Source organism: Trachemys scripta, chromosome 3 (genome assembly GCF_013100865.1).
Source record: "Trachemys scripta elegans isolate TJP31775 chromosome 3, CAS_Tse_1.0, whole genome shotgun sequence".
Lineage (NCBI taxonomy): Eukaryota > Metazoa > Chordata > Testudines > Emydidae > Trachemys > Trachemys scripta.
The window spans coordinates 6,413,658-6,427,538 of record NC_048300.1 but is presented as its reverse complement, the minus strand read 5'-3'; the positions used below and the strand labels follow the sequence as shown (position 1 = coordinate 6,427,538).

General features: G+C 37.6%; 1 protein-coding gene across 5 annotated transcripts in view; it reads right to left on the bottom strand.

The window, feature by feature from the left end:
* The window catches only part of RALGAPA2 (Ral GTPase activating protein catalytic subunit alpha 2), a 275,841-nt gene that overhangs the window by 17,226 nt on the left and 244,734 nt on the right, over positions 1-13,881 (bottom strand). For all 5 annotated transcript variants that reach the window (XR_004644914.1, XM_034764036.1, XM_034764035.1 and 2 more), the window contains one exon: positions 7,309-7,430. Coding sequence is in view for 4 of the 5 variants with exons in the window: in XM_034764036.1 (XP_034619927.1) it covers positions 7,309-7,430 (122 nt within the window). In the remaining variant the exon portion in view is untranslated. The remainder of the gene's footprint in view (positions 1-7,308; positions 7,431-13,881) is intronic.

Genomic DNA, 13,881 nt, shown 5'->3' with positions numbered 1-13,881 from the left:
GGCAGACATTTGTGTTTGAATGAGATTTCTTCATTACTGCCAAGCTGTTACATGCTTCTTCAGTGAAGTTACAATTTTGCTTATGTTATCAGTTTGTTGCCACGGAAATGACTCTCATCTCACAAATTCACAGATCCAGAAGATGGACCAGAATTTCTGTGTTATGTTGTCTGAACACTGATTCTAAATTTACTATAATGAGCCATACAAAATTATGGAAAATGTGAAATGGATTTATGTTTCAGTCAGATCTCAGATTTCCCCAAGATGAAAGGGTAAATTTTGCTCCTCCCTGTAAAATGGATTTTCTATGGGGGACTCCAACAATCTGAAAACTACAGATTTTTTTCTCCTTTGTTAAATCAGCTAGCTCCACCAATCAGCTGACAGAAACTTTGGCACCTCTTCATCCTCAGGTACCAAAGCACACTCTCTGGCCAGTTGATAGCTTCCTTAGATGGAAAGACCAAAATATCCCTCTCTGCTCAGGGGGCTCTAACAACTGGAATGCTGGGCCTTGCCTGGCAAAACCCAAACCCAGACTGGGAGGACTTATCTTGGGAATTTTCCAGAGGTTTCTTGGACTAAAGCACTCAGGATCACAGGCCCAAAAGCTGCATCAGTGGGAGCTTTGATGCAGATGATAATGGCATGGATGGAACGCCAAGAGTCCATTTGACAGGTTTCCTGTACTGACGCAGATTCTCTCTCTGCCTAGGAGGAGACTACGTTTCAGAGGAAGAAGCTTTAATGCCTATGGAATAGGGAGACTGCTATGTATGCTTCCTTAATACATACACAAACCCATTTAACAATGACTGAATCTGAATGGGAATTATCTGCCTCTTTTGTGGGGAAGGGAGGGCAAGGAAACTGAAGAAACCCTAAATTCCCTGTAGGTAAAACTTCAAGGCCCCACCACCACCTACAGAATGCCAAGCCCTTTCCCTACACCGAGTCATCTGAGGACAAAATGGTAGGAAAATCCATATCAAGATCCCTATGGAGCTCAGAATTAATCTTGTGAATAGATCTGGGAAGCAGATGAAGGGTTACTTTATGGGATACCTGAAAGAGGAACTGGCATTGCAGGAGAGGGCCAGCTCACCCACTCTCCACGGGGAGGAGATGGCTAACAGGAAGGTCACTTTTAGTGAGCCAAAATAAGGGTCCCAATCCCAACACCAAAAGCTTGAAGGGAGAGGTATGGAGCCACAATGGAACTGGCAGCAATGCAAATAGTTACTAAATTATGGTTTCTAGTTATTGAATTCGAATTTGGAGACAAAGGGGTCCTTCAGGCTTGCAGTACCTTACATAGTGAGAGCCGATGACTGTACTGAGGATGTAACTGTATGGTCTATACAGGGCAGAGTACCCCAGAAGATGACACACCTTTTTGGTTATCTATAAAAGTTATGCATAGCCTTAGGTAAGGCGGGCTTCACATCAGGTTTCTTACAGGACTCAGCGATTAACTCTTAAATATTTAAGTGAATTTGGGAAACACTGTCTTGGCTTAGACAGTAACTTTCTCTTATCTATTATCAAGGCTTCAAGAATCTATCCTGAGGGTCTTGTGATTCTCCCTCCTATCACTGACCTTCTGGCACCTAACAATTTTTAGAATGCAAAGTCATACTGAGTTCAATCAGACTTTGCAACAGACTCCGTATTAATCATAATCTGTTATGTTTCCTCTACATTTGCAGATAAAAATTGTCTTTGAAATGGAAGAACTGATAGTACAGGAGCGATCCAGGCACAATTCAGGCACAGGCTACATACAATTCTTCAGCTACAGCACTCCAGGCTAGTCATGCAACACCCCGGAGGCAATTCTAGTTTTGCGTCTTTCCTGATCAGAAAATGTCAAACTGCCGCATGGACCTATCTCCACTGCAGAACAGGAAGTCACCATCATCCCGGGAGGGTCCCAGAGCCCAGGAATCAGCCTGAACCCAAAAGTCTACACTGCAATTTTACAGCAGCCTGAGCGCCGCGAGTCTGAATAACCTGACCCAGGCCAGCTGTGGGTGTTTAACTGCAGTGTAGCCATACCAACGTGTTCACAATGAACAGCGAGGAGTACAAAGAAAATCAAAACTAGAAAAAGTGTCTTTTGAAATAACATGGCTGCACTGAATGTTTCTTTCCCTTTAAATATCAAAAGGGATCAATGAAAGCTAAACACACAGCAAAAGGTATTTTAAAAAATAGTAAATATGTCTTGGGCAGGGAAAACATTTTTATTAAACATTCTAGAAATAAAAGAAAGGTTAATCCTTTTCTATCTTTTTTTAAACAAAAGCAAAACAAACAAAACAAAAAATGGAGCAACGAGGCTGCCAAGTTTCAATCCTATGTAAATGAGCATGCAAGAGTTCCACAGCCTGAAAAACCTGGGAATGCTGGAAATGGCTACAGTTCCTTAACTGGGCAATGCTACAATACTCATTAAAGAATCCCTTTATCAACATATATTATTGGGTGCCACAGTTTTCCTATATAGTTTTCCTGTTAGTCCAGTGACAATAAATAAAGACTGCCTACAAAAAAAGTGCAGTCTGAGATTCATTTGTCTTTCTTTTCATTCTGCAAGGGCCATCGGCGACTAAAAAGTAAAGATTTACACAATTTATATGCTTTCTGATAATGTCAAGCATTATGCTTTATTTTCCAAATCATTAGCATGCACAAGAATGACCTCATGGTGAACAGATGCACTTGGATATGGCAGTGATTAGATCAGTCCTCTCAGCAGTCAAGTGTGCCCATTCCAATTAACCCTTTGAAGAATCAACTGCAAGTCTGCAATATTAAAAGAATGCTTGCAGATACAATTTCTGGATTCTCATGTCAGTAGAAAGCTACCATGATGAGTATCCAAATATGCAGCACAAAGCTCTTTCTGAAGGAACTGTTATTTAAAGTCTGAATATTGATTCCCTTTTCTAGAACCTTCAAATGTTTACATCTCTTAGCAGTTAAAACCACTGTCGGGCTTCTAATCTTATACTGCTACTCTATTTGTTTCATCAATAAGGGCAATTAGACTTGGAAACGTATTTTATGCACCTGTTAGTACATATGTATTGACCATTTAGGATTGCTTTTTTGAAAGGATGCACCACCAAGTTGCACTTTCTGAAGTTTGTGTGGAGTACCAGTATTTTGTCCAACAAAATTGTTTTTGTTTTTTTGGCCAGAGAAGGCAGGAGGAAGAAGAGGAAAGGATTGTAGCTAAGAACACCCTTTAAAGTGGGAAAATCTGCAAAGGGACAGGATGAGAATAATTAAATACTGTAGGACAACTAAGGACCTCTTGGGTTGACTCTTATACTCAGCCTAATTAAAATAAGGCATGTAACGTACCAGTTTAGCAACGAAGGACCTTATTCTGATCTTTTGATCCTAAATCTGCACTTCCCATAAATGAGTTATGGGGTGTTCATTCTGCCTAGTATTCAGTATTTTCAGTGTCTAAGATGCATGGAGATCTAACACTATGTATAAAGAGTTAAAGGCCCCGGTCCTACAAAGATTTACACAAATCAGTTGGACTACTCCCATGCATAAAGGTAAGCACCTGCATAAACGTTGCAGAATGGGAGCCTAAGTCAGTGCACACTTTATAATCCATGTCACATGGCAACATCCATTCTGCAGCACCTTGCTATTTGCTAGTAGTCTGAGGTTGTGCAACAGGACATAAAAGCCCCCAAAAGGTAATTAATAATATCATACAAATTGCATATGTTAATGGCTATATTTTCACTGCACTAATTTATAGTATATCGCAGGATGCTTTTTGAATCTTATGTTGCATTAACTGCTTAAAAAATCCTAGATAAAATAAAACTGTACTACTCATTGATCCCTGGGATTGTCTATCTGTATATATAGTGATCTTGGATTATGATGAGGTGATGTTGAGGATTGGCTGGGGGGAAGAATGGGCCCTAAATTCACCATGAAAGCTTAAGCTGTTCAGGATCAATTTTTCCAGTTGGCTTGCTGCTTGGAAGAGCATAAAAACACAGATAGATGGGCTTGCCTTGGGCAGTTCCACTTTTCTTTGCAGGTTTCATTTCTCTGTTTTGGGATGGGCATTCCCCTCAGAGTAACCTGAGATCTTATCAACATGTGTCAAATTTCTTAAATGGAAGAATACCACTTCCACACAAATTGCACAGCCAACCTGTGCTACATACACATGTCAATAAGGCAAAATTCTGAACTGCATGAGACATGATGGATGGGAGGATGTGTATCTACAAATACAGCACTGGTAATACTTACTAGCTGAAATTATCACAACTTGTGTTTGCTTGCACTCAAACTTGCTCTGGGAATAGTTCACATCAAAATAAACCCACTCCCCTTTCCCGGACACTGATGTGAATAAATAAATGGATGTGAACTAATTAAAATTAATTTAATAATAGCTTGATTTTTATTTTAAGGGAATGGCATTACCATCTCACGAAGGATCAAAATATTCCACACCTGCCCATAGAGATACAAATACACACTGTCCTGATTCATGGTTTTATATATTGAGTTGGTAATGGAAGATCTACTGCAAAGTACTAACCTAAAATGTGGTGATAATGGAAATATTAGATGAATCCAGATGTCCCTGATCTCCCAGGTGGATGGGTGTGGGCAGACCACAGTGCCCATGCAGAACTCCACTGACTGCAGTGCGGCTCTGTTGGACCTTTTTGCAGAATCAGGGCCTATAAGCCCTGGGACTATTCAGCATTAACAATGATTGTGGAATTCCATGAGTTCTATCTGGTTTCAATATTGACTTCGAGCCTAAGAGTGCACAATCCTGAAATTTAATTATAATAGGACTCATAGTAATCCTGACACTAAACAATTTAGCAACTAAACAGTAAAAGGTAAAAGTATGGATAGGTTTTCTTTTAATCCTAGAATAGGGAAATTCCTGAGTCACGGATTTACATGTCTTTGTAAAGGCTAATATGACAAGTAATTTTCATGATTTAGGAAGTTGTCTAATCTAGAAAATTCTGTTTTAAAAATATTAAATAAATTATTCTCTTCTAATAGCTTGAAACCTTACAATATAGAATTTTCTAAAGCCCATAAATGAAATGATTTTCTCAAGTATATAGTTTGCTGTGTTGTTCTTCCAACATTCTCTAATTACAACAGATCTTTTAAATCAGGTATTAACTGTCTTGTAACACTGAGTAGACTAAAGATTTGCTCAATCAGAACAACTTGAAACCTTGGAGGGGAATAAGGGAGACTGGCAGGGGATGCTTATAAATTCAAGCCTGGATCGGAATTTTGTGCCTCTGACTATAGCTGGGAAAACTGAAATCCCAGCTCTGAACAGCCCTGAACTTTGGAGACTTGAGTTTTGGTATCTGACTCATGACTGGCCCTAGTATTATAACAGGCTGAACTAAAAATATGATTTCAAACACCCCCAAACTTTGGAAGGCTGAAAATCAGGATCTGAATTTTGTGACAAGTTCTGCCTAAGAAAAATTAAATCACATAAAAAATTATTCTAGTACTTAATGATTATTTAACAATTCTTCTGAACAATTTAAATAAATGTTAAGTATTTTTTGCATATAACAGATATTATAGAATTTAGAATGTTATTCCATAGTAATGTCTTTTCTAATTATGTTTAATTTGATCAGAATAAGATGACCAAATAACATATGCAAATGTGGTGGAACAGAAGTATGGAAGATTGATGAAGACAATAAAATATGCTTAAAGTATTTTAAAATTCTGCCAAGATGCCTATATTTTTATTTGCTGATACCTACACAGATAAATGACTCAAAGTTTCTAACAAAACTGGGTATGAAATCTACATTTCTATTGAAATTGATAATTTTTTTGTCTCCGAGTTTTGGCAGGGCGTATAAAAGAATTTAATTCACAGCTGTTCTACTTTTTTAATGTAGAAAACATTAATCAAAGCTTTAAGTTATAAGCTTTTCTAATGTTGTTTAGTATTCCAGTTCAACAAAGATCAATAGAGGCCATCCCTGTGTTTCTTGACGCCTCTCCAGGAAGCAGAGGCGCGATTATGTAAATAGCACTGGTTCTCCTTTACTTCTGCCAGCTTGCTTATCTCCAAAGCCTTCTGCCTGCTGCTACTGGCGACCAATACAAGTACATGCATATACCTCTTATCTCCTAACAAAGCTCTGAAAGCTCAAGGATTGGAGCCAGTAATGTTAAACAATGATGCATGGCTGATTTTATTTGTATGTGATTTATTTCAGTAAATTTAATTTCTTCCTTCAATTTTTCAGTTTAGATGGAAGGTATTTGTTAACAAGTCAGAATATAGGGAATAAAGCAGATGTGTTGAAACATTTATACAGGGTTGAAATAATCTATTTAACAATCCAAAAGAGTATCATGAAATAATTAGAAAGTGTACACCCAATCGGTGCAAAGAAGGGATTAAGGAATTCATCAGGCACTGACTGTATACTTTTCCACAAGAGAGGAAAATTAATCCTTAGGGTGCTAGAAACCTACTCTTCAGAATTAATGTTTCCTTTTAAACCAATTTATCAAGGATAATTAAAATGACAAAGTAGCAACTGGTATCTTACTGACCTTAGAAGTTAACTTAAAATCTTGTTATGACATAAAGAATACATTCACTGAGTTTTACATAGATTTCCATCTTTCAACAAGATTGATGAAATAATTGTTGAAATAGAGTTTAAAAATGAGATTCCAATCCAGGCATTGGTAGGAAGTTTGAAATTTGTCCACACATATATCAAATATTAAAAGGAAAATGTTAGCATACTGTATTACTGTTATAATATTCTAACCGAACACTATCCTTACATTTCTTCTGCATTAATCCCTGACCCTGGTATCTCAGCAGCATAATCCCCATTTAGCATTAGTAGCAACGGCTTCTACTGTGAGGAACTATTTTTCGATAAGTAAGCACTGATTCAGGCATAGCTTTTGAACAACATATTCCCAGCTCAGCAAGAAACCCACACTCCTGAATGAACCAGAGCACATTACTGAGAGAAAGTTCATTAACCTTGCTAGATTCGGGGGTTAACAGGATAGCTGAAGAAAGGAACTGAGTGAATAGCTCTGATGCAAAACAAATTAAAATGAATGTCATCATTCCTTTTGATATTCATTAGTTGATTCAGAGGGAGAATGCTCTTCTTAAATTTGCAAGCATTTATCTACGAAAAACAGGTGTACATCTGCTGCTCAAGTGCTTCTTAGTGCTAAACAGAAGAATAACGTACAGAGACTCACCAGTTCCACTGAGAGAGTAGCTAGGAGAGGGAGAAAAGACCTGAGCTGCAAAATCCTCAAATGTCATTACTTCTTTGTGATTCTGGATTATTGCTTCAAGATATAGAGCTCTTTCCTCATAACTGCAATAATCAGGTTAAGGAAATTCACATGCAAAATTAAATGCTGTTACACAATGTCCTAGAATGCTAACAGTTCAATCCATACAAATACATGTAGAGAACTACATCATTGGTGTGAAAAATATGCCTTTCAAAATTTCTTTAAAATATTTAAGATTTCTAAACATAAGCACTGAACTGTACTTTTTGAAATTATTTATCATATCAATAATTTTTTTTAGCTTCAACACAAATGTTGTTCTTGAAAAAGGCATGGTTTAGTGACTGAATCCAAGGGATCTCTGAAGTTAGTGGGGATGAAAACAAAGACCCTAGAAGTATATTCCTGGGAAATAAAAATGTTACATTTTTAATGTGAAAAACAATAATGACAACAGAAATGTAGTGCATGTTTAGCATGCTCCTGATGGATAATATTTGCATTACAATTATTCTTTTCATCCTACCAAAAATAATTGAATTGGGAGTACAGGTTATAGGGAAAGGAAAAGAATAGATGCAACTGATCATTGTGCTACTTAAAAGAAGGAAGTATATAAGATTCCTCAGCGTGTAAAGTTTACGTTAAAGTTATACTGTAGAAGGTATCATCGGATGTACCAATAAATTATACGTATTAATAAAATAAGACCTTGCATGCAATACAGTCTACATAATACAGACAACAAAGCTAAACCAAGGTTATTGCCTTTTAATTAAAACTCGGCAACCTGGAACACGCAGCATTCAAATGTGTAATCAAAAACCAGTCACCAATAAAACTTACAAGCGTAACAAGCTGAAGCAACTTTCCAGCTGTCTTAATAGGACCCCTGCTTGCGGCAGCTTTCCACAGTGGAGAAAGCAAATCTTTTCCTTTTGTATGCAGCTTCTGTTTTCTCAGAAGGTGAATCATGCATTTCCAATAACAGGATAACGTCTGAAACAAATCTACAATGGACTGAAGAATCTCACATATGACTTTATGAATTAACACTTGAAGAAGCCAGTATGACATCTCATTCCCCATTTCCTCATTAAAAAAAGAGTTTTCAGATCTTCATTGCGTTTTTGTCATGTGGAAAAGCATGCTAATTCTACGAGATTGCATTAAGTAGGAGAAAGTGCCAATTCATAATTACCAAATTATGAGACGATGAAATAACACCAGTAACTCAATATAACGTAGGTGATTGGATTTTTTTAATTGAAAAGCCTACGTTACTCATTAGAATTATTCCAAGGTGCACATTTGTAGTTTCTGCTACATTAATATGATACTTTAAAAATGAGTGAACATTCTTTTCAATTCAGGGTAAAATAATGGAGCATTAGATTTCTAGTGCTCTATCTCAGTGGGGATAATCAATGTGTTTATGTCTTAATCATATGCAAGTTACTGTAGTCACTAAGGTTAAATGACATTTTAGAAAGATTTTCATGCTAATAGAGACAGATACACATATGATAAATCCTTCTATAAACTCCCTTTGGGAAACTGAAGAAAGAAAATTAATACTTAGCATTTCAGTGATTGCACCTGCTGACAATTTTATTTACTTATTTTCTTTTAAAGCCCAGCAGAACACATTCCTGATAGCACAAGTATTAGGCTGAGTGTATTTGGGGCTGCTTCACTATTATAGGCTGAACTCCTGATGACTCTTGTTAATGAATAGGCTGCCAAACTTCCTAAGAGAGGAGGCACACGCCTAGACCCTATTCTAAAGGGACTAACTGATGCCATTCACATCTCATTATGAACATGCTTATTCTGCACAGCACTTGGCTGTTGCCAAGGCTCTGTATTCCATACTGCCACAGCAAGCCGCTGGTCCTGTTAACAGCAGGATGTTAGGCCTGAGTGGCCGTCTGGCGAACAGGCACTCTGACACTAAGCTGGCACGTGCTGGCGCAGCAGGAGCAGACCAAGGCGTGACAAATTACTGAAAGAGCTAAGCTAAACTTATGGCTGACAACCACCTGAGCCTTAGGACCTCTATGGGCCTGCCATCAACTCTCAATTCATTGCTCACCCTTTTAGTCTGCAGCATGCTTGTGGGCCAAGTTTAAACAAGGCAGATACACTATAAAGGCTTTTCATGCTATGCCTAATAATACCCTGCTGTTTAATGAAAGGCCTTGCACGTCTAACACATAAGCATACAATGCAATAAACCATTGCTAACAAAACAGAAGTTCCTATGTATTTTGCTAAATATTGCATGGAAAGATAGCAAGATGGGGCCCTTCCTATGTTAATTCATAATAAAATGAATTATGAATATTCTTATTTAGGAGGCTGAAGATGTCCCTAATATAGAAAAAGGCAGAGGGACTATGTCCTTTATCTTACAGTAACAACATAAAAAAAAAATACATGTAGGCAGGTTAAGCAAACATCCAGAGATCTACAAAGATTTAACATGCTTGAAAGGCATAAAAGGAAGTTTTCATTTCAAAAAACCAAAACCAAACAATTTGCACTTGAATTTCTTGCGTGTGAAAGATTAAAAGCACTACCTGTAGCTCAATCCATGCACAGCGTGGGCAGGTTTTGTGAAAGTTCCCCCACACAACTGTTCTCATGCATTTTATTCTTGAATTTAACATATTTTTTTATTCCAGTTTAAGACTACCAAGAGGGCCAAGTTGCAGTTGTAGACAGAAATTCACTAGGGACTAGACAATGATCAAACTCATTTTCACTTGTAGCCTAAACCAGGAAGTATTAAATGATTAAATGTAAATGAACTAAATTCACTGTTACCTATTTTAAAAGTGCAAAAATATTTGTTGTAAAGGCAGTCTGAGAACAAAAAATGGTTTTATCAAGGTCACTTAAAATGATATTTTAGATGGGAGGTAAAAACCCTAATTATTTTAAGGGAGATTATAGAAGGATTATAAATTATAGTATATAGTATGGTATAGTTATATATAGAGCCCTTTGACAATAATATATTTTTTAAATAAAGGTAATCCTAACAAATATATAAATGGGCCATTTTCAAAGACATTTTCTCCAAATCTAAATATCTAAGCACATATGCTGGGATTTTCAAAAAGGACCTAATGGAATCAGGTGTCCAAATCCCATTGAATTTAACAACAAATAGCACGACTTCATTATGAATGCCTGTTAATCACTCAGGCCAGGTCTACACAAGGAGAGCTTTGCCAGGAGAGCTATATTGGTATACACTGTACTGGCAAAGTGCTCCTACTGTGGACACAGATTGTACTGGCAAAACTACACAGATTGACTACATTTTTGCTGGCATAGCTTATTTCAGCCCTCCCCAGGAAAATAAGTCATGCTGGCAAAAGCACAGTTTTGCCACTATAACTGAGTCTACACTAGGGAGTTTTGCTGGCACAGCGCTGTCAGTCAGGGATAACACCTCCTCATACATCTGACGGGTAATGCTATGCAGCAAAAGTCCAAATGAGTATTTACCGAAGGAAAAAAGGAGAACGGAAGGACTTCCAGAGGATCATTTCAAGAACTTTTGTACTGCTACAGGTACTCTGGTGACTTACTATTGTTTAATTTATCAGCTGGAGTAAACTGTCATAGCTCCCTTGTCATAATCACATGCTTATCAGGATTGTTTCTATTGGTAAAGGGAACAATGTCAGGTGGAGCTGGAGGGAAGGGGAGAGTAGCTAGAAGACATGCTCCCCTCTCCATCTGAAAGTCCCTCTGCAGATATGTTTTGTTTATGTGGGACTAGAAGGAGTGGAGACATGGAACAGTCATTCAGAAAGCTGGCACAGAAAAAAAATCAACAGGTCTACTTCACTAATAATTAAAGATCAGTTCAGAATGGGAAACAACATGATGAGAAAAAAAGAATACTCTGAGAATAATAGGAGCGATGAAAAGCAGACAACAGCTATATGAATATAAACTGCAGCAACCTGAGACCTGAAGACAGAAGGTATTCCAAGACATGATACAAGTGGCAAATAAAGGAATCTAGGGAGAGACTTGAGTATCACAATGAAAAATGTGTTCACTTAACTCCACAGATTGGAAGGTTTACTATCTACTGTTAACACCTGCCTGCAGGAATGGGGAATATTATTAAAGCTTTCAGACTATTTCCTTTAGGAAATAGTTGATAACCACAGCAGCTCATATTTATATATAGTGTGTTTCACCCCAAATGATTTCAAAGTGCCTTATGAACTCATACACACACATTTTTATACAGATACTTTATATAAACACATACATTTTATTTACATATATTACACACACACACACACTGTACACTCTTTTGAGGCAGGGACTGTATTTTTTGTTCTGTGTGTACAGCACCTAGCACAATGGCTCCTGGTCCATGACTAAGGTTACTAGGCAGCACGATAATACAAATAATAAATAGCTCTCTCTCTCACCCACACAAAATGAACATTAAATCCATACCTCAACTCTAGATTGAACTGCTGCAACAGACAGAAACAGACTCCCAGATAGACATTTCTAAATTTGGACATTTAAAAATCAGGTCTTAACTTTCCGAAAGTCCTGAATATTTGGTTTTAGTATTTGGATTAGGCTAGTTGTAGAGATCTTGGATGCAGACCCCACCCCGATATTTTTTTATATATATATATATATATATAATGTGTATGCAAGAGCGGCACACAAAAATAACTGTAAAATAGAAACATATACAGTAGAAAGAGCCATTATTTACCTTACGGTAAGTGTGGTTTTTCGAGATGTCTGCACATGTGGATCCCACTCATGGTGTATGGGCACCCCAGCACAGTAGCTTGGAATCGTTTCACCCATAGTGTTCTGTAGGGGGTCACACTTACACTCTTCATTTCCTTGTGCTCCCCTACCGAAGGTATAAAAAGCATGACATCCCCAAAATATATCAGACTCTGAGTTGTGGGGAAGAAGGGCAGGTTGTGGGATCCACATGTGCACAGTTACTCTAAGGCAGTAACCATTCTTTCTTTGTGAATGACACATAGTTAGCTAGCAGTGACCTTAAATAGAGGTTGGGGCTAGGAATTATTTGAAAAGAGATTGTTAAACTGCCTCTCCAAAATGGGTGTCTGATCTAGAAACATTCACTAAAAATAATGTTTTGTCAAAAGTACTAGTCAAAGTCCAGGTTGCTCCTATGCAAATCTCCAATATTGGCACTCAACTTAGACATATAACAGATGGTTTTTCAGGTGATAAATCTAAGGAACTGTCCCAGACTGAGGTGTCAACAGAGAAGGTTTTGGAACAAATTGATACCTTAAACAGTAATACGTCACCAGGACCAGATGGTATTCACCCAAGAATTCTGAAGAAAAACAAATAAGAAATTGCAGAACTACTAACTGTGGCATGTAACCTATTACTTAAATCATCTACCAGAAGGGTGGAGGATAGTTTATGTAATACTGACTTTTAAAAAAGGCTCCAGGGGTGATCCTGGCAATTACAGGACAGTGAGCCTAACTTCAGTACCAGGCAAATTGGTTGAAACAATAGTACAGAACAGAACTATCAGACACATAGATGTACGCAATATGTTGGGGAAGAATCAACATGGCTTTGGGAAAGGGAAATTAGAATTCTTGAGGGTGTCAACAAAAATGTAGACAAGGGTGATCCAGTCGATATAGGGTACTTGGCCTTTAAGAAAGCCTTTGACAAGGTACTTCACCAAAAGCTCTTAAGCAAAGCAAGCACTCATGGGATAAGAGGGACGGTCCTCTCATGGATCTGTAACTGGTTAAAAGAAAGGAAATAAAGGATAGAAATAAATGGTCAGTTTTCACAATGGAAAGAGTTAAATAGTGGGATCCCCCGAGGATCTGTACTGGGACCTAAGCTGTTCAACATATTCATAAATGATGGAGAAAAGGGAGGGGTCAACAACGAGGTGGTAAAGTTTGCAGTTGACACAAAATTATTCAAGATAGTTAAATCCAAAGCTCACTGTGAAGTGTTACAAAAGGATCTGAAAAAAACTGGGTGGCTGGGCAACAAAATAGCAAATGAAATTCAATGCTGATAAGTGCAAAGTAACGCACACTGGAAAACATAACCCTAAGTGTATATAAAAAGCAATGGAATCTATATTAGCTGTTACCACTCAGGAAGGAGATCTTGATGTTATGGTGAATAGTTCTCTGAAAACATCTGCTCAATGTGCACCAGCAGTCAAAAATGTCAACAGAATGTTAGGCTAGATTATAAAACAGAAAATATCTTAATGCCACTATACAAATCCATGGTAGTCCCACACCTTGAATACTGCATGCAGTTCCAGTCACCACCTCTCAGAAAAGATGTATGAGAACTGGAAGAGGTACAGAAAAGGGCAACAAAAATGATTAGGGATATGGAACAGCTTCCTTATGAGCAGAGATTAAAAAAAACAGACTGTTCATTTTAGAAAAGAGACAACAGAGGGGGGAAAATAGTGGAGAAAGTGAATAGGGAAATATT